The 18,508-nt window shown below is 40.7% G+C and overlaps 1 protein-coding gene across 2 annotated transcripts in view; it reads left to right on the top strand.

Annotated features, from left to right (window-relative positions):
- The first annotated feature begins 2,000 nt into the window (after nucleotides 1–2,000).
- Nucleotides 2,001–18,508, top strand: part of ATRN (attractin) — a 174,077-nt gene continuing 157,569 nt past the window's right edge. For both annotated transcript variants that reach the window (XM_081558874.1, XM_081558873.1), the window contains exon 1: nucleotides 2,001–2,459. In XM_081558874.1, the coding sequence (XP_081415000.1) occupies nucleotides 2,089–2,459 (371 nt within the window). In that variant the 5' untranslated portion in view covers nucleotides 2,001–2,088. The remainder of the gene's footprint in view (nucleotides 2,460–18,508) is intronic.

Below are 18,508 nucleotides of genomic sequence, written 5' to 3'. Positions count from 1 at the left end.
TCTCCTTAGAAAGAAAATGTCAGTACTTCCCTTCACAAGAAAATATTTTGTTTGTTTTTTAAGGACAAGATAATTTGAGCATGTTTGAAGGCTAAGGAAAAAGAACTAGAGAAGGGAATAAATTAAGGAAGTAAGAAAAAGAATGTTTGTTGCAGCAAGGTTTGAGAGCTTTGAAGCAATAATAGTCATACTGTCGTTGTATAGATGCAAGCCATTTCCTGTTAACCTCATGTGTTGGGAAAGTCATGTGAAACTTCTCACCCTGGGCTCAGTCTTGCTGTGGGGAGTGGTAGAATAGGCTGGTTCCATTTATGGCCTGGAGGAACATTGCTTCCTGAAGCCAAGGCATGGCTGCATGTCAGCCTGACCCATGATAGGGCCACATATTCCATTTTCCTGTCTCATCCGTACTTATCCCCATGTAGGACACTGTAGCAAAAACACAACCTACAAACCAGAATACCAGCGCTAGGGCCTAGGCAAACATGGGTTTCATGTAAGAATAGGAGGGATGTGTGGGTGGCAAGCAGGCTGTTGTGCAGTTCAGCTTTACCAGGCTTCAGGGGGATGCAGAATGAGGAAGGTCAGGAACTGGATATAAGGTACATCCTAGAATTTTAGAATTCTGTGTTCTATGAAGAGAAGCTTCAAAGTGTGCGAGGGCCTTTCTTTGTTTCCAAGGGACTGCAAGGTGCCCAAACTCTGAGACAGCTGCCATGGAATATCTATCACAGCACAAGGCTTATGTCAGACAATGTTCTTGTTATCTATTGGTGAGTAACAAATCTCTCTAAAATTTGGAGGCTTAAAACAGAAGCCAGTGTATAATTTCTCAGGATTTTAGATAAAGCAAAGTAGGAAAGACTTGTCTCTTCTAGGTAACGTGGAAACGCCCAGGTGGCTGCAACAAGGGCTTCTTTCTTCACTGACTTGGTCCCGCAGCTGGGATGGATCTACCAGATTTTTGTGTCTGGGATCTCAGTTCTTGGTGTTAATTGGGCTCCTACTTTTCCTCCAAATGCTCTCTTTGTAGCACAGTGGAAAAGAAGCTGCAGCTCAGGACTATCAGGAGCTCAAAATCAGGATTGCTACGTTGTTCTTAAGGCTCAGACTTGGAACATGCACATCATCACTTCCCCCACTTTCTTCTTGGTTAAATCCAGTCACAGGTCCGTCCAGATTCCAGGGTTGGGGACCATACAAGGTTATACTGTCAGCAGGCATGTTTCATTGTGGATTTCCAAAGTAACATACTACTTGACGAGAAGGGCTCTAGGAGCAGACCTGTGTGTTTAAAGCGGGCCGGGACGCGGAAAAGGGGAGGCTCCAGTTCCTAATTTTATGCTGCTCTTTCGAGATTATTGGAGGGCAAACAGTGGGGAACAAGGTAACCCCAAACTTCCTCTACAGAATTAAAAGTGCGGGGTCTGGTTTGCTACTGAATCAGGCTGTATCAACGAAAGCCTTGCTGTGTCTTCAGTTCTAGGCATTCATTGACCATAGGTTCTTAACACACGTGTTGCTTCGTTAACACTGTATTACAGAAGTCAAAGCAGAGGCTCGAACGCAACACTCCTACAGTACCACAGCTAGTACCACATCACTACTCAGACTCCTAGGCCCCTTCTGCCCCGCAGCGAAACTTGGGATAGAGTGATGATTGGAACCAGGGTCCCTGGACAGCAGCGCTCAACTCGGCCGGCTTCCGAGCAACCAACGGGAAGAGGGTGCTTCAGGACTCCCCAGGAGCGGCCGTTCGAAGCGAATGAATAGAACTAGAGCGCGAGAGCTCCTGGCCACCAAGGTCGAGGGAGGCGGGGACAACTCCTTAAGCCCTACACATTGCGTTACAGGTCCGCCTTTAGGGAAGCGCGTTCCAGATAACGCTAGTCCGCGCGCCCCGCCCACGCACGCACGCACGCACGCGCCGGCCCCGCCTCCCGCGCAGCTCTGGCCCCGCCCCCAGGATTGACCGCCCGAGCCACCGTCCGCACAGTCCCGCCCCGCACGGCCAGGCGAAGCAGAGCCGGCCGTGCGGTGTGTGTGTGGGTATATGTGTTCACCGGACACCGTCTCAGCCCCGGGAAGATGGTGGCGGCGGCGACTGAGGCGAGGCTGAGGAGGACTGTGGTGACACCAGCGCCCACGAGCAGGAGCGGCAGGCGGTGTCGGGACTGGGACGCGACTAGGGCTGGAAGGCCGGGGCTGCAGACTGGGCTGCGCCTCCCACGGCGGCGGCGGCGCCTGCTGCTGCTGCTGCTCCCGCCGCTGCTGCTACTTCCCTGGGCAGCTGAGGCCGCGGCGGCAGCGGCGGCGGTGTCGGGCTCAGCCGCAGCCGAGGCCAAGGAATGTGACCGGCCCTGTGTCAACGGCGGCCGCTGCAACCCTGGCACCGGCCAGTGTGTCTGCCCCGCCGGCTGGGTGGGCGAGCAATGCCAGCACTGCGGGGGCCGCTTCAGGTGAGTGGGAGGTAATATCGGAGGTCGAGGCTAAGGGGCGCTCAAGACGACCCCAGGCCGGAGGCGGATGCCCCACAGAAAGTGGGGAGAGGAGGGCTGCCCCATCGTGTTTCAGGACCACTTGCTTCCGGGAAGATCTTCGTCTCTGGCCTGGGGTCTTCGGTACCAGAAGTTGAAAAGGTGCTAGGCAAGGGTGGGGGCACCCCAAAGGAACGAAGGCTACGTGGGACGTAAAGCTTAGAAGAGTATCAAAGCCAATCTCTGAAACTGGGCCTTTTTCGGAAAAAACGAGGTAAAAGAAAAGGTGAGAGAGCCAGCCTACCTTAACACTTCTTTTGAACATCCCCTCGTTTTCCAGGGTCTGATGAGTTCCCGGACTTATTGGAGATGGTGGGGTACTCTGAAGGAACAGGGCCTTTGGAGAGATTTGTCGTCTGGAGATAGAAGGGAAACGGGTTGGACTGTGATACATTAGAGATAGAAGAACCAGTGATTACTGGCTAAAGGAAGTAAAGAAACTAGCCTTTGGACGCTCACTGGAGGAGGCGGATTGGAACAAGGTCTGTCGTGGAGAGGGTGTCGAAGGAGGTTCTTGTTTGCCCTGGTTTCTGGAGAATGTGGAGTTCTGAGTTGGCCTGGTTCAGGGCAGTACCTCTTGGAGAGATCATTCATTAATTAGTAGTAACTATTATTTGCTTCCGTTGTGCAAGGATTGCTGGGTAATACAGATAGATTAGCCAGACTTTGGTCTGGTCCACAAGGAGTTTGGAATATAGCTAGAGAAAAATCTGTTACATAGATAACCCTAATCATAAGGACTACATGCCTTTGGCTGATATTTGCTGAACATTTTTGATGTCAGATGTGGAGGAGTGGGGAAATACGGAGAACAAGACAGATTGGGTCCCTGCTCTCATAGATCTCACATTCTAGAAGGGAAACAGACAGTTAAGAAGTAAACAGATGAAAGAAAATAACAAATAATTTTAGTTAATGGTAAACGCTGTCAAGAAAATAAGACAGGATAGAGAATTATAACCAGTTGGTAACTTTTGAAGAGGGCACTCATTTGAAGTGACATTTGATCTGAGACCTGAATGAGGCAAAGGAGAACCTGTGAGAATTCAGGAGTGGAGAAGATGTGATTAGCTGAGGGAATGCAGGGATATTTTGAGGAGGAGATGACACTGATTTTGAGCTTTTGAGGATAAGTAGGATTTGGGAATGTGGAGCTGGAAAAAAAAATTCCAGATGGAACGAAGGATGCAAACAAAATTGTGGAGACCAGAAGTGAAATATTTTGGTGCCAGGGTATATAGAGGAGAAATGAGAGAGAGAAGTTTGGAACAGTAGAATTATAGGCTCATGTAATGTCATATCTTCAAGGGAACTTGGAGAACATTGAGGAGATGAGCTCTTTGTTGTTTATGGAGAAAGCAAGTGATTTCAAAATAGATTTGTACAGTAAGGCCAGCCTTGTACCTTTACTTAGGGTTCTGGGTAATATAATTCTGGCTCATGAACTACATTAATCTACAACAACTTGTTGAGGGCAACTCTGGATTATGTTATGAAATTACAGTGGTTAACAAGACAGACACAGTCCAGCTCTATACAGCTTACATTCTAGTTTGCGAGTAGTAATCAATTTCTTATCATTTTTCTTAAAGCTATTGAAGTGAAGAGAAGGGGGCAAATGGAGGACTTGATTTAGTTTGGAAAAGTTAGGTTAGTGTTTGAATAAGTGGCTTTTGAGTAGAGATCTGAACGATGAAATCCCACTACCTACATGGGAGGTGGTCCACTAAGGGGCCAGTGTGTACAGAAGCTTGGAGATGAGAGGGATCATATCAGGATGGATAGAAAGCCAAGTGGCTGGAGCAGAGAGAACATAGCGAAGCATGGCAAGACTGAAGGGATAGGCAGGAACCAGGCCACGTGGAGCCCTGTCGGTTGGGTTGAGTGTTTTGACCTTTAGCCTATGAGCCATAGAATAGCATTGTTCATCTTGTTTTCATGACATTACAGTCATTACATATTGGAGCCAGAGCAGGAATGGCCTTTGAAGATGGGATCAAAGCATTTTGAATTTGAGCACGTCCATGATCAAGTGAATGTATAGTTGGGTCAGAGGGGAATTTTTTAAGTTCTGAAAATTTAGGATGCCTTGGTAGGCGATGGGGGCCCACAGGGTGGGGAGGGACATATGTTGCCTGATCAGTCTGTCTATAATGTTCAGAGAAGGTAGACTCATTTAAGCATGAGAGATGATGGCCAACTAGATTGGAACCTTGGTGTGGGTCAGATCAGAAGTAATGAGAACTTGAGATAAACTGTAGGAATGGAGGAGGGGATAGGTGCTAGGTGGTATTATACAGGTGAATGACTGATCTTTCTTTGAAACTGGCTTGCTCTGGGAGGAGAGGGGGATGGTGAGGGAATGAAAACTAGACCCTATCTTAGGTGATTGATGGGATGGTGATATCATTAACAGATGTAGGGACACAGGAGGAGCAGATTTGAGATGTTTAATTTTGCACACACTGAGGTTGGAGTACTTTCAGAGTTTCCACCTGTGGGACAGGTATAAGTGTTAGCGTCATCGTCATCGTCATCTACAGATACAGAGAGCAGGTCCAGGTGTCCATGAGGATGGTCCAGAGGATTGGAAAAGAACCACTTTTTAGGGGGAACAGGCAGTCTTGATGCAGGTTGTCTCAGATGGTGTCATGTGAGAGTGAAGGGGCTTCCCAGGTTGTAGTGGATGCTCCATTTGAGCCAGTTCCAGCTAGTGTCAATGCTCTTTTCTGGGCAAACAGTTAAGACCTTCATTCTGATAATTTCATTGTATTTTGTGGGCTTTTGAAATTTGCATTTTAAAAAATGAAAGTAAGAGAAACTTTTGTCTATAGTCTTTAAAAAACCTTCCATTAAATTTTTCGTTGTAGGATTTTTTAGGGGAAGAGTGAAATGTTGGTTTTGATTATATGTTAGTTTGAATCTTGATTTAACTTACAGACTTCTTTGTTATTAAACTAAGAGACATTAGAATGAATACCTTTCTGGTTTGGGTCAGCATCAAGTTGGTGTGTTTTTTAAGCCTTTTAGTTCCATAAATCCTGTATTACAATTGTTGTAGTAAGATCTTTCTCATTAATTGAAAGAAACAGGATAATAATAGGGTTAGATTCACTAAAATTATCCCTGAGTCCATACTACATGCCAGGGACCTGGCCAAACTTTTCCATGTATATTGTACCATTTAATCTTCAGGATAACTCTGAGGGTGTTGTTTAAAATTTGGATTATTGTGTGGTTGTAATTAGAAAGTCAGTTCATTTTTTTTCCAAATGTAAGATACTGTGAAAGTGAAAGAAAGTGAAAGTGAAGTCGCTCAGTCGTGTCCCACTCTTTGGGACCCCATGGACTGTAGCCTATGAGGTTCCTCTGTCCATGGAATTTTCCATGCAAGAATACTGGAGTGGGTTGCCATTTCCTTCTCCAGGGGATCTTCCCGACCCAGGGATTGAACCCGGGTCTCCTGCATTGCAAGCAGATGCTTTTATCATCTGAGCCACCAGGGAAGTGACTCATAAGATACTGTAGAAATGATTAATTACAGAGGATAAGGTTAATGGTGTCAGTTTAATAAAAATAACTATGAAATCTTTTGTGGATGATTTCCAGAGCAGTGCCACTTCCATTCATTTTTGTGTGATTCATTAATCATGTTTTTCTACTTGTGATATCACTATCGAAGTTTTTCTTTAGAGGATAAATATATCCCATTAAGTTAGAAAGTAAAGATGTTAAGCTAAAAAAAAGATGTTAAGCTCATTTATGAAGTTAATATCCATTTAATTCTTTTAAGTTCCTGCCATACAACTTTTGGGCAGGTGGAATACAATAACCTACCGAGAACCTTATGTGGTGGTTTAGTCGCTAAGTCACATCCAACTCTTGCAACCGCGTGGACTATATAGCCTTCCAGGCTCCTCTGTCCATGGGATTCTCCAGGCAAGAATACTGGAGTGGGTTGCCGTTTTCTTCTCCAACACTTTGAGAAACAAAAGAGGGAAAATAGGTTTGTTACAACAGGAAAGCTAGCATAAAAAAAAAAAATTCATTGAATCTGTCTGGCTACTGGTCTGAGAATATGCATATACTTTTGTAACTAGTGAAGTGAAAATTCTGGAAAATAAAATATGGTAAAAAAGAAGGTAAAATAAATACTTATCTTGTTTATGGTAATTACTAAGAGGAAGTAGTCTGAAGCCCTAAATTTATGTTTATGAATTTTCCCAGTAGAATATAAGCCCATGAGGGCAGGGATTTTTATCTGTTTTGCTCACTGTTTTATTCCCAGAGCCTAGAGCAGTGCCTGAGACAGAGTGCTCAGTTACTGTTGTTGAGTGAAGGAATGAAATTCTGCTGTGTATATGTGTTTCAAGTCATATGTATTATGACTTTTAGAAAGGTACCTGAATGACTGCCATGTTTGTCTTTCTGTCCTTTCATTTTTCCAAAATTTCATTATCTTGTCTTCCACTGCTTGCTGGGCATCTTTATTGGGATGTTGTGCTGTTACCTCATATTGAGCCATATTGAAGACCAAACTTGTTATCATTAAAAAAAAAAGTATTAAAAAAAATGTTTTCCTTTGTACTTCTTATTTCAGTAGCAAATCCTAGTTTAGATAACCAAAGATCAAAGCTTAGTAGTCTTTTGCTCTTTTGGTTTATTCTCCCTTCTTTAAAGTCTTAGAAATGTGTTCCTTTCTGTTCTTTCCACTGCCACCCTAGTGCACCTGGCCCTTCGCCTCATTGCTGACCTGCCTCTTTTGCACTCTGGTTGGTGTCTTGCACCTCCAGGATCCATTCTACCCTGTGTCGTATAATCCCCTGAGAACTTGTGTCGCTGTCTTTCTCAGAAATGTTTTTCTTTTTTTTTTTAAACTCCTCTTATTATCTGTAAATGACCCTCAGCAGAAAGCCCTCAAATGCTTTACATATAGCCTCTTTTCCCTAACCCAACCTTTCTACTTTGTAATAGTTTTTCTGCATATTTGCTAAGTTCAGCACCCCTCTTCATCCCTACCCCCACATTCTTTCTTTTCTTCATTATCTTGATTCTACCTCAAGGCCCATCTTCAGTTCTCTATAATCGAGAATAGCCAATTCTCTGAAATCATGCTTGTTATCATTTGAGATGAGCCATCAGCCTGTTCATTTCATAAGTAGCTTCTGATTGATTACTATATGTTAGATACTGTGCCCTGACTTGAGGCTATGAAGGTGAGTTAGAATCAAGTCTTGCTTTCCCCTTGAAGAGTTCATAATTCTGAAGGGTTGATATTGTTAGCTATGTGCACAGGCTTTTACAATTTAATAATATAAATTTGGGCAATATGTAGTACTGGACTATTGTGTGGTGGAGAGACTAACTGTGCTGTGGGTTCTGGTGGAAAGTGTCACAGAGAAGAGAACATTTGGGCAGATCTGAGAAGTTCAGTGTAAATAGACAATCTGGGGGAGGAAACTCCAGAAGGAGCAAAGAGTTTGTACAAAGTCAGAGAATCATGGACTATTCTTACTTGTTGTGTTGGTTTTCTAAGGTTGTGGTACAAGGTACTATAAACTGGGTGACTTAAAACATCAGAAATTTAATCTCTCCCAGTTGTGGAGTTCAGAACCCTGAAATCAGGTGTTGACAGGGTGATGCTGTCTCTTAAGTTTCCAAGGGAGAATTTGTTCCATGCTTTTCTCTTAGCTTCTGAAGTTGCCAGCAATGCTTGGCATTCCTTGGCTTGTAGATGAGTCTCTTCAGTTTCTGCTTCCATCACTTCCTTCTCACATGGCACTCTCCCTGTAGGTCTCTTCTTGTAAGGACACCAGTCATTAGATGTATGAATATGACATTCTCTTAAGTAAATCTGCAAAGGCCCTGTTTCCAGATAAGGTCACATTCACAGCTATAGTGTGGTTAGGACTTCAACATATCCTTTGCAGTGGCATAGTTCAACTCACAACACTTAGAGAACTCAACATAAATGGGTGTCACTGGAGCATAACTTGTAAGAGATACAATGGAAAGGTGTGAGACTGAAAGGGGTAATTGGTTTTCCCTTTTCAGTCACCTCCAGCTTCAAGGTGCATCCTTAACCTAGGCTAAGCCATCAGAGCATGCTAGTCTCTGACTTTGGGGATTGTTTTGAAGTAGGCATGTGACCTAAGGTGACTCTGTCAGAGTGAATCTCAGGACTTTTGCTGGAGACCTCTCTTCTTCTGTGGGCATTTATGAAGGAGATGTGTTGCTGTCTTCTGTTCGTGTGGTGAGGATGTAGGGCCTGGAACTAGGATAGCTAGCATTGCTGTTGTGATTGGAGCCCACTTCAGGTCAGAGCAATTCCTAGAAGAGAGACTATGGTAGAACAATGGAGCTGGAGACCTGATGATATTCTGAATCTCTGGATAAGTCCTTGACTGAAGCTGTGCTTTTTGGTTTTATGAGGTACTACAGGCCACATTTTTCTTAAGTCGGATTTAGATTTCCTATCCCTTACAGTATAGAACAATCCCTAATATACAGAGGGACATAAGCCAGATCATTAAAGTATTTTTTAAATTAATTAATTGTTTGTTTTTGACTGTGCTGAGTCTTCATTGTGGTGCATGGGTTCTTTGTTGCTGCCTGTGGGCTTTCTCCAGTTGTGGTGAGCAGGGGCTACTTGCTGATTGCAGTGCACAAGCTTCTCATTGTGATGGTTTCTCTTGTTGCGGCTCTAGAGTTCATGGGCTTCAGTAGTTGCAGCATGTGGGGTCAGGAGTTGCGGCGTTTGAGCCCTGTAATGGAGGCTCAATAGTTGTGGTTCACGGGCTTCGTTGCCCTGTGGCATGTGGGATCCTGGTTCCTGGACTAGAGGTTGACCCTGTGTGTCTTTCATATGGGCAGGCAGATTCTTAACCATTGGACCACCAGGGAAGTCCTCTTTGAAATCTTTATATTCCACACAAAGGAGTTTGGGCTTTATCCTCTTGTTTGGTATATTCCATTCTATTCCAAGCTGTGCTGTGCACCTTGCAGTATTCCCTGATCAGGGATCAAATCCTTACTATTGGCAGTGAAAGTGAGGAGTCCTAACCACTGGACCACCACTGATATTCCCTGTTTTTGTTTTTTAATTGAAATATAGTTTATGTACAATATTACATTAGTATCATGATCGCTATGATAGGTCTAATAACTGTTCTATACAAAATTACTACAATATTATTGACCATATTCCTTATGCTGTTTATTATATGCATGCTTGCTCTGTTGCTTAGCGTGTCTGATTCTTTGAGACCCCATGGATTGCAGCCCACCAGTCTTCTCTGTCCATGGAGTTTTCCAGGAAGGAATACCAGAGTGGGTTGCCTTTTCTTCCTCCAGGGAATCTTCCCAACCCAGGGATCAAACCCACATCTCCTGCATCTTCCTGCATTGGTAGGTGGATTCTTTACCACTGAGACACCTGGGAAGCCCCATAAATTGCGTACCTGTGGCTTATTTTATAACTAGGTATTTGTAACTTTAAATTCCCTTCATCTGTTTCACCCCTACCTGGACCTTATCCTCTTGAACTTGATAACATGGTCTGAAATACTGACTTTTTAATACTGAGTCTCGCAATGTTCCCAGTCATGTTGGGCACATGATGCAAATCCTAAGTTACCACAGGCAGTGTTTTTAACTTGTTTCTTTGATTCCACATAACTAGGATTGCCAACTTCCAGCTTGGGATCAGGCTGTTCTCACTGTCCTATACTTCAGCTTTTTTTTTTTTTTATCTAGTTCCACATTCAAAGGCTCATTAATTGTCACTCTATTTGTGAATTGTATTGGATACACTTTCTGTCAGAATTCTATTTTTGATAGATGTCCAACTCAGGCAAACTTCAGAGAAAAAGAGATTTATTGGTTTATATGACAGAAAAGTCCAGGGAATATTGTTGGCTTCATATGTGGCTAAATCCAAGCAACCAGTTAGTCTCTCTCCTTGCCTCTTTACTGGCCTCACTTGCAGAGAGGCTTTCTTCATGTGATGTCTCCAGAAGCTAAATCAAACTAGAAAAGAGTAGCTCTTCCTTAGGAGCGTGTAACAGATAAGGAGGGGTGAGAGTCTCACTTGTCCTTTACTGAAGCAGTCACTGTGGCTCAGGTCCTGGGGATGTTCTGACCAGTCAGACCTGAGTTGAGTACCTCTTGGAGATGGGGGTTGAGGTCCAACTCCATAAGATGGCATGGACTGAGAAGGGAAAGGAGAAAAGAAAACACACATAATGTCACCAGAAAATGGGTCCAGTAGCAGGCAGGTGAGGACAGTGATGTCCCTGCATATTTGTAGAACCTGTTATTTGGTGAATACTCAGTAAGTGTTGATGATGAAAGTGGAGAATGGTCTGGGAAATACTGTATCATGTAATGAGATGCTGGTCCCCAGTTTTTATCAGAAATTCATTCCATGAGTGGCCCACTATGTGGAACGTTGAGGTTACTGCAGTTAGAACTGTCCTGTGTTGATTAAGTGTAGTAGAGCCAAGTCATTGAATGGCAGTTATTAATTTCTTGATTTTGTGACAGGGAAAATAGATAGGATTATGGGAGGAGGCAACAAAATATGTGCTTATGTTGTGTGAAGTTTTTATTTTGGGTGAAAACTTTATGTAGAATACTTACATAGTAGAAGTTTTTGGCTGATTCCTGGAAGAGTTTTTTGAGATGAATAGGTAAAAATATGTTCATTGAGTAAAACGAAAAATTGAGCATGAATGTCTTAATATAATTGCCTGAGTTATGACAGGGGCTTTCCAGGTGGCCCAGTGGTAAAGAATCCTCCTGCCAATGCAGAATATACAGGAGATGCAGGCTTGATCCCTAGGTTAGGAAGATCCCCTGGAGGAGGAAATGGCAATCTACTCTAGCGTTCTTGCCTGGAAAATCCCATGGACAGAGGAGCCTGGTGGGCTACAGTCCAGGGGGTTGAAAAGAGTTGGAAACAACTTAGTGACTGAGCACACACACACAAATTATGACATGTTTGAAAGCAGGTATCTGACGTTTATGGACATGGGTTTGGGTAGACTCTGGCAGTTAGTGATGGACAGAGAGGCCTGCCGTGCTGCGGTTCATGGGGTCGCAAAGAGTTGGACACGACTGAGCGACTGAACTGAATGATCTGACATTTAAACTTTACCTCTGTGAAAGGTTCCCAAGATAGGCAAATGCATTTTATTTACTACAGTATAGAAGACAGATAAATATACAGGAAAAAAGCAGACTATGTTTATGATCAAAATAGTTTTTACTAATTATGACTAACTTATTTAATAAATTTGTACCATGGTTGAACAGAAATCATTGAGTTTTCTCTTTAAATACGATCTTGTTTCTAAAACTAAAATGAAATTGTGGTTGTACTTTCCAAAATAATTGTATCTAGAAATTCATCAGCCACTTACCTAATATGAAATTTGTTTCTCATTTATATTCTTTACCATTTTCTGTGATTTGCCAAATATTTTTTGGCATAAGTGACTCCTAATCATATACTATATACTAATCTAATCCTTTGTTATTTTCTTCCTTCTATTTTTCCTTTTCTCCCTGTACTTTTAGACTAGCCCTTTGTTATTAGCTTGATGTTTTCTGATTTTTCCCCCTCAGAGTGACTTTCTTTTATTTGTCTTGCTTTTTTCTTTTTCCTCATTTTATTAGTTTCATATACTTTTAACTGCCTTCTTTTAAACATGTGAGTCTCTGGTTTGATTTTATCCTTTTGGTTTTTATTCTTTAAGTTTTTTGTTTTTTTAAGTACATTTTGAGTGAACCTTAATTCAGGCTATTTATTTACATTTTTACATGTTTTACAGGTTATATACTTACATGTTTATTCTCTTTCTCTTATAGAAGTTAATTTTAGTTATGGCTGAATTCCCTCTTTTTTAGAATTTGACATGAACAGTGTACAGTTATTGAGTTGAATGAATTTTCCAATTAATTCCTCTTGGTCCTTTTTGCATTCTAATTAAGAATTTTCTAATTTGTTTACTAATAAGCCTGTAAGCATTAGTGGCTGAAATTGTGTCAGGTACTGTTAAAGGACACAAAAGTAATCTCTGGACCAGTGTTTCCTATAGTTTCTGATCCTTTCACAAAAATGTATAATCTTGTAGACTATCTTAATTACACATTAAAAAATGTATCCTGTTTTTGACAAGATGATTTTAAATGGAATTAAAAGTAATTTCCTATTAAAGGTTATAACATACATTTTGAACACAGCGTGTAATGATATTCACGATATAAAAGAAAAATTTGACTTTCCCCTCTTTAACATGTGGGTACATGTTGTTTAATGTATTTTTAGTTAATTGAGTAAGGAAAAGCATTATTTATAGATGAATAAAAAGTGACATTTAATTTGGGGATCAAATGTATATTAAAATAAATATTGTATTTGGCCCTGCTTTATGCTTCAGGAATACACGACTTTCCTGTCATTATGTTCATTATTCATGCAGTTGTGCTTTAAAATTATTTTTAGAATTCTTTTTTTTTTGTATTATTTCTAAATGATAAAATGATAGTGGTTTTTAGCTGTTTGTAAGCATTCCTTTACAAATAGCATACTTCATGTGTGGATGGTTTTTCCAAATTTAATGAAAAGGCCAAACTGGTGGTAATTGTCACTTAATTTTCCCCTTTCACATTGGTTTTTCAAATATTGGAGACATCTTGCAAAGTTTCACAGGGATTCTGATCAGAAGGTTTAGCAATATGATCTTGAGGCAAATTTGCAGAATTAGATCATTTCATACGCTTCCCTGACGTATGTTTAAATATCACGTGGCAGGGGTTAATAGTCAGCTGCCTGTTGCTCTGGCTAAGCTGTGAGAAAATCACCAAGGGGAAAGAATAAAAGCAAAATATAGCAATACTGCATAACCCAAATAAAAGTACATCGGGTTGGTCAGTTGGGGTTGTCATACCCTGCTAAGCTAAGGAAAAACATAGTGTGGACCTTGGAATGCTGGGTCAGCGCAAGTTCAGAATGCTGCTTGTGCGTACACTAAGATGTTTTCCCAAGGCATATGCGGGTCTATGACCTCCACTAGGTGATAGCCCTTGTACAAGAGAGTAACAAAGATAGTTTAAAGTAATCAATACAATGGGAGACGTGACTGGGGCACAGGAGGCTGACTTCATCATAGCACAACAGATACATTTTGCTTGCTAAGACACTAAATAAAGGTGATGTGGCTCCAAGGAACAGGGCTCTTCATCCAAGAGGTCTTGAGTCCCCTGGTCCCATCTTTAAAACTTTAATTCTGTCTCTGGTTTCTTTTTCCCAGACTGTGTGTTGACCACGCTCAATCCCTACCTGCTGCACTGGCTGCAGCATCATGTTTTATGTGTCTGTTGTTGTTCATTCGCCCAGTCGTGTCTGACTTTGCAACCCCATGGACTGCAGCATGCCAGGCCTCCCTGTCCCTCACCATCTCCCAAAGTTTGTCCAAGTTCATGTCCATTGCATCAGTGACGCCATCCAGCCACCTCATCCTCTGATGCCCTCTTCTCCTTCTGCCCTCAATCTTTCCTAACATCAGGGGCTTTTCCAATGAGTTGACTGTTCACATGAGGTGACCAAAATACTGGAGCTTCAGCTTCAGCATTAGTCCTTCCAGTGAGTATTTAGGGTTGATTTCCCTTGAGATTAAGTAGTTTGATCTCCTTGCTGTCCAGGGGACTCTCAGGAGTCTTCTCTAGCACCACAGTTTGAAGGCATCAATTTCTTTGGCTCTCTGCCTTCCTTATGGTCCAGCCTATGGAAGAGATACAAAGAAAAATAAAATGAGCATCTGTGTGCCTGCAACCTAGCTCTTCTGAATTTTCTTCATATGAATATTATTATTACTATATAATAATAAATGTTATATGATATAAAATATTATAGATATCACCAGGGTCACTATATTACTCCTCCCTTATTCTGTTTACCTTAACTCTTCCCCAGAGGTAACTAGTGTGGTGAAGTTGATGTTTATTATTTCTCTTGCGTGTTTCTTTTTCACTACAGATGCACACATACACACACACATACACAATGTCTTGTTTCCAAAAATAAAATCATGTTTTCAAGCTTTATAAATATAAAGTAGTCATTCTATAACTTTTCCCCACCCAACCTAGTTTTTCTATGCTTTTGAGATGTTTTGTATTGACAAAAGTAATTCTAGTTGATTTCATAGCTATTTCCATTACAGAATTCCCATTTATTTACATGTTTTTCTGCTGCTGGGTATTTAGAGTTTACCATCTTGTGCTGTTACCAACAGTGCTACAATGAACATTTTTTACATATCTTTTTGCATACCTGTGTATGTATGGTTTTTCTCTAGAGTCTTCATACTTCTGAAGCACCTCCAAAATAATTGAAAACTTCTGTTTACTTCCTTGAATACTTTTAAGTTGATGTACAGTTGACATACATCATTTTTTTAAAAATGGCTTTATGTAGTTGCCAAGAATATGATTTCTGGTGTATTATAGAGTTACTGAAAAAAAAAAACCCATTACATTACTTTGCAAAATTTATTTGGCACATGCAAATTTTATAGCACTTTGTTGACCATTCTCATTCTTTTTAAAAATACATATGTAAAATAAATAAATAAAAATACACATGTAGGATCTTCTTTGACAGTCAATTTTGCACTGTCCCCTCCCTGCCCTTTTTTTACCTAATTCCATACAGTTTTTTCCATCTGGGTTATGAATTCTGTCCACTGATCTGATAAGTGGATAAAACTCACCATTTTAAAGTGTACAATTATATTATTTTTAGTATATTCATAAAGTTGTCCAACCGTCGTCACTATCTTATTCCAGAATATTTTCATTGTGCCAAATAGAAACCCCATGCCTGTTAGCAGTCGCTCCTGACCCCTCCTTCATCCCAGTGCTGAGACAACCACAGTCTACTTGCTTTTTGTGGATTTTCTATTCTAGACATTTCATATCAATGTTAACGTATGTGGTACAAGACTGACTTTTGCTTAATATAATGTTTTCAAGACTCATCCATGTTGTATCACATATTAGTATATCATTCCTTTTTATGGCTGAATTGTATGCATACCGCATTTTATCTGTCCGCTCATCAGTTGATGCACATTTGGGTTGTTTCTACCTTTTACCTATTATGAATAATGTTGCTGTGGACATTCATGTATAAGTTTTTGGGGTGATATATGGGTAAGTCTCCTAGGTGTTTTTCTAGCAGTGGAATTGCTGGGTCATAAGGTAACTTGATGTTTACTTTTTGAGGAAGTGCCAGACTTTTTCATAGCAACTGTAACAGTTTACATTTCTAATAGCACAGTGTGAGAGTTGCGTTTTCTCCACATTTTCATCAATACTTATTTTCTGAGGTTTTATTCATACATTAATTCACTCATTTATTCATTTATTGTTATAAAATTATTTGTATAAATGAATGAATGGTCATCTTAGTGAGTATAACTGGTATCTCATTATGGTTTTGATTTATATTTCCCTAATGAATATTGGTTTTTAGTATCTTTTCATGTGCCTCTGTGACCATTTTTATATCTTCGTTGGAAAAATGTCCACTCTAGTACATTACCTTTTAAACTATCTGTCTTTTTATTGATGAGTTGTAAGAGTTCTTTATATGTTCTGGATATTAGACCCTTGTCAGATACATGATTTGCAAATAATTTCCTCTCATTTTGTTTCTCGTTTTTCTTAAGAACAACCTTGATAATGCTTTTCGGTATACAAAAGTTTTAAATTTTAATGAAGTCTCATTTATTTTTTTCCATTAATCATCTTTGTTTATTTTCCTCCTGTGCTATACAGTAGATTCTCATTAGCTATCAGTTTTATACATAGCAATGTATATATTGTCAATCCCAGTCTCCTGATTCATCCCACCCCGCCTCCTCTTTGGTATCCATGCATTTGTTCTCTGTGTCTGTGTCTCTGTTTCTGCTTTGCAAATGAGACCATCTGTACCATTTTTTTCTAGATTCCACATATATGCATTAATATATGGTATTTATTTTTCTCTTTCTGACTTACTTTTCTCTTTGTGACAGTCTCTAGGTCAGTCCCATGGGCTATACAGCATGGGACCCCATGAACTATATATAGTTCATGGAATTCTCCAGGCCAGAATGCTGGTGGGTAACCTTTCCCTTCTCCAAGGGATCTTCCCAACCCAGGGATTGAACCCAGGCGTCCCGCATTGCAGGCGGATTCTTTACCAGCTGAGCCACAAGAGAAGCCCAAGAACACTGGAGTGGGTAGCCTATCCCTTCTCCAGCAGATCTTCCCGATCCAGGAATTGAACTGGGGTCTCCTGCATTGCAGGCTGATTCTTTACCAACTGAGCGATCAGGGAAGCCCTTAGGTCAATCCACATCTCTGCAAATGACCCAATTTAATTCTTTATTATGGCTGAGTAATATTCCATTGAAGAGTAACACATCTTTTTTATCTGTTCCTCTGTTAATGGACGTTTAGGTTGCCTCCATATCCTGGCTATTGTTAATAGTGCAGTGAATATTGAGGTGCCTATATCTTTTTGAACTACCCACTCCAGCATTTTGGTCTGGAGAATTCCATGGACTGTATAGAACATGGGGTCACAAAGTGCTGGACAGGACTGAGTGACTTTCACTTTCATTTTCACTTTTCTACAGTTATATCCCCAGGAGTGGGATTGCTGGGTCATGTGGTAGTTACATTTTTAGTTTTTTAGGGAACCCCTGTACTGTTCTCCATAGTAACTATCAATTTACATTCCCACCAACAGTGTAAAACGGTTCCCCTTTCTTCACATCCTCTCTGGCATTTATTGTTTGTAGATTTTTTTGATGATGGCTGTTCTGACCTGTGTGAGATGATACCTTGTTGGAGTTTCGATTTGCATTTCTGTAATATTAGTGATGTTGAACATCTTTTCATGTGTTTGTTGGTCAACTGTATGTCTTCTTTGGAGAAATGTCTATTTAGGTCTTCCACTCAGTTTTGATTGAGTTGTTTATTTTTTTGATATTGAGCTGCATGAGTTGTTTGTATATTTTGGAGATAAATCCCTTGTCAATGCTTTGTTTGCAGGTATTTTCTCCCATTCTGTGCGTTGTCTTTTTGTCTTGTTTATGGTTTCCTTTGCTGTGCAAAAGATTTGAAGTTTAATCAGGGTGCACTTACTTATTTTTGTTTTGTTTCATTACTCTAGGAGGTAGGTCAAAAAAGATCTTGCTTATTTATGTCAGAGTGTTCTGCCTATGTTTTCCTCTAAAAGTTTTATACTATCTGGCCTTACATTTAGGTCTTTAATCCATTTTGAGTTTATTTTTGTGTATGATATTAGAAAAGTGTTCTAATTTCATTCTTTTACATGTAGCTGTCTAGTTTCTCCAGCACCACTTATTGAAGAGACTGTCTTTTCTCCATTGTGTATCCTTGCCTCCTTTGTCATAGATTAGGTGACCATACATGTATGGGTTTATCACTGGGTTTTCTGTCCTGTTCCACTGATCTGTTTTCTTTTTTTGTGCCAGTACCATAGTCTCTTGATTACTGTAGTTTTGTAGTATAGTCTGAAGTCAGGGAGCCTGATTCTTCCAGCTCTGTTTTTCTTTCTCAAGGTTGCTTTGACTATTTGGGGTCTCTTGTGTTTCCGTACTAGTTGCAAACTTTTCTGTTCTAATTCTGTGAAAAATGACTTTGGTAATTTGATAGGGATTGCATTGTAGATTGCTTTGGGTAATATAGTCATTTTCACAATATTGATCCTTCCAATCCAAGAACTTGATATATGTCTCAATCTGTTTGTGTTGTTTTAGATTTCTTTCATCAATATCTTACAGTTTTCTGCATTCAAGTCTTTTGCCTCCTGAGGTAGGTTTATTCCTAGATATTTTGTTGTGTTTGTCGTAGTGGGAAGTGGGATTGTTTCCTTAATTCCTCTTTCTGTA

This window comes from Giraffa tippelskirchi, chromosome 13 (genome assembly GCF_054371585.1).
Source record: "Giraffa tippelskirchi isolate mGirTip1 chromosome 13, T2T-mGirTip1v1.2.pri, whole genome shotgun sequence".
NCBI lineage: Eukaryota > Metazoa > Chordata > Mammalia > Artiodactyla > Giraffidae > Giraffa > Giraffa tippelskirchi.
This window is presented reverse-complemented; position numbering and strand designations above follow the sequence as displayed.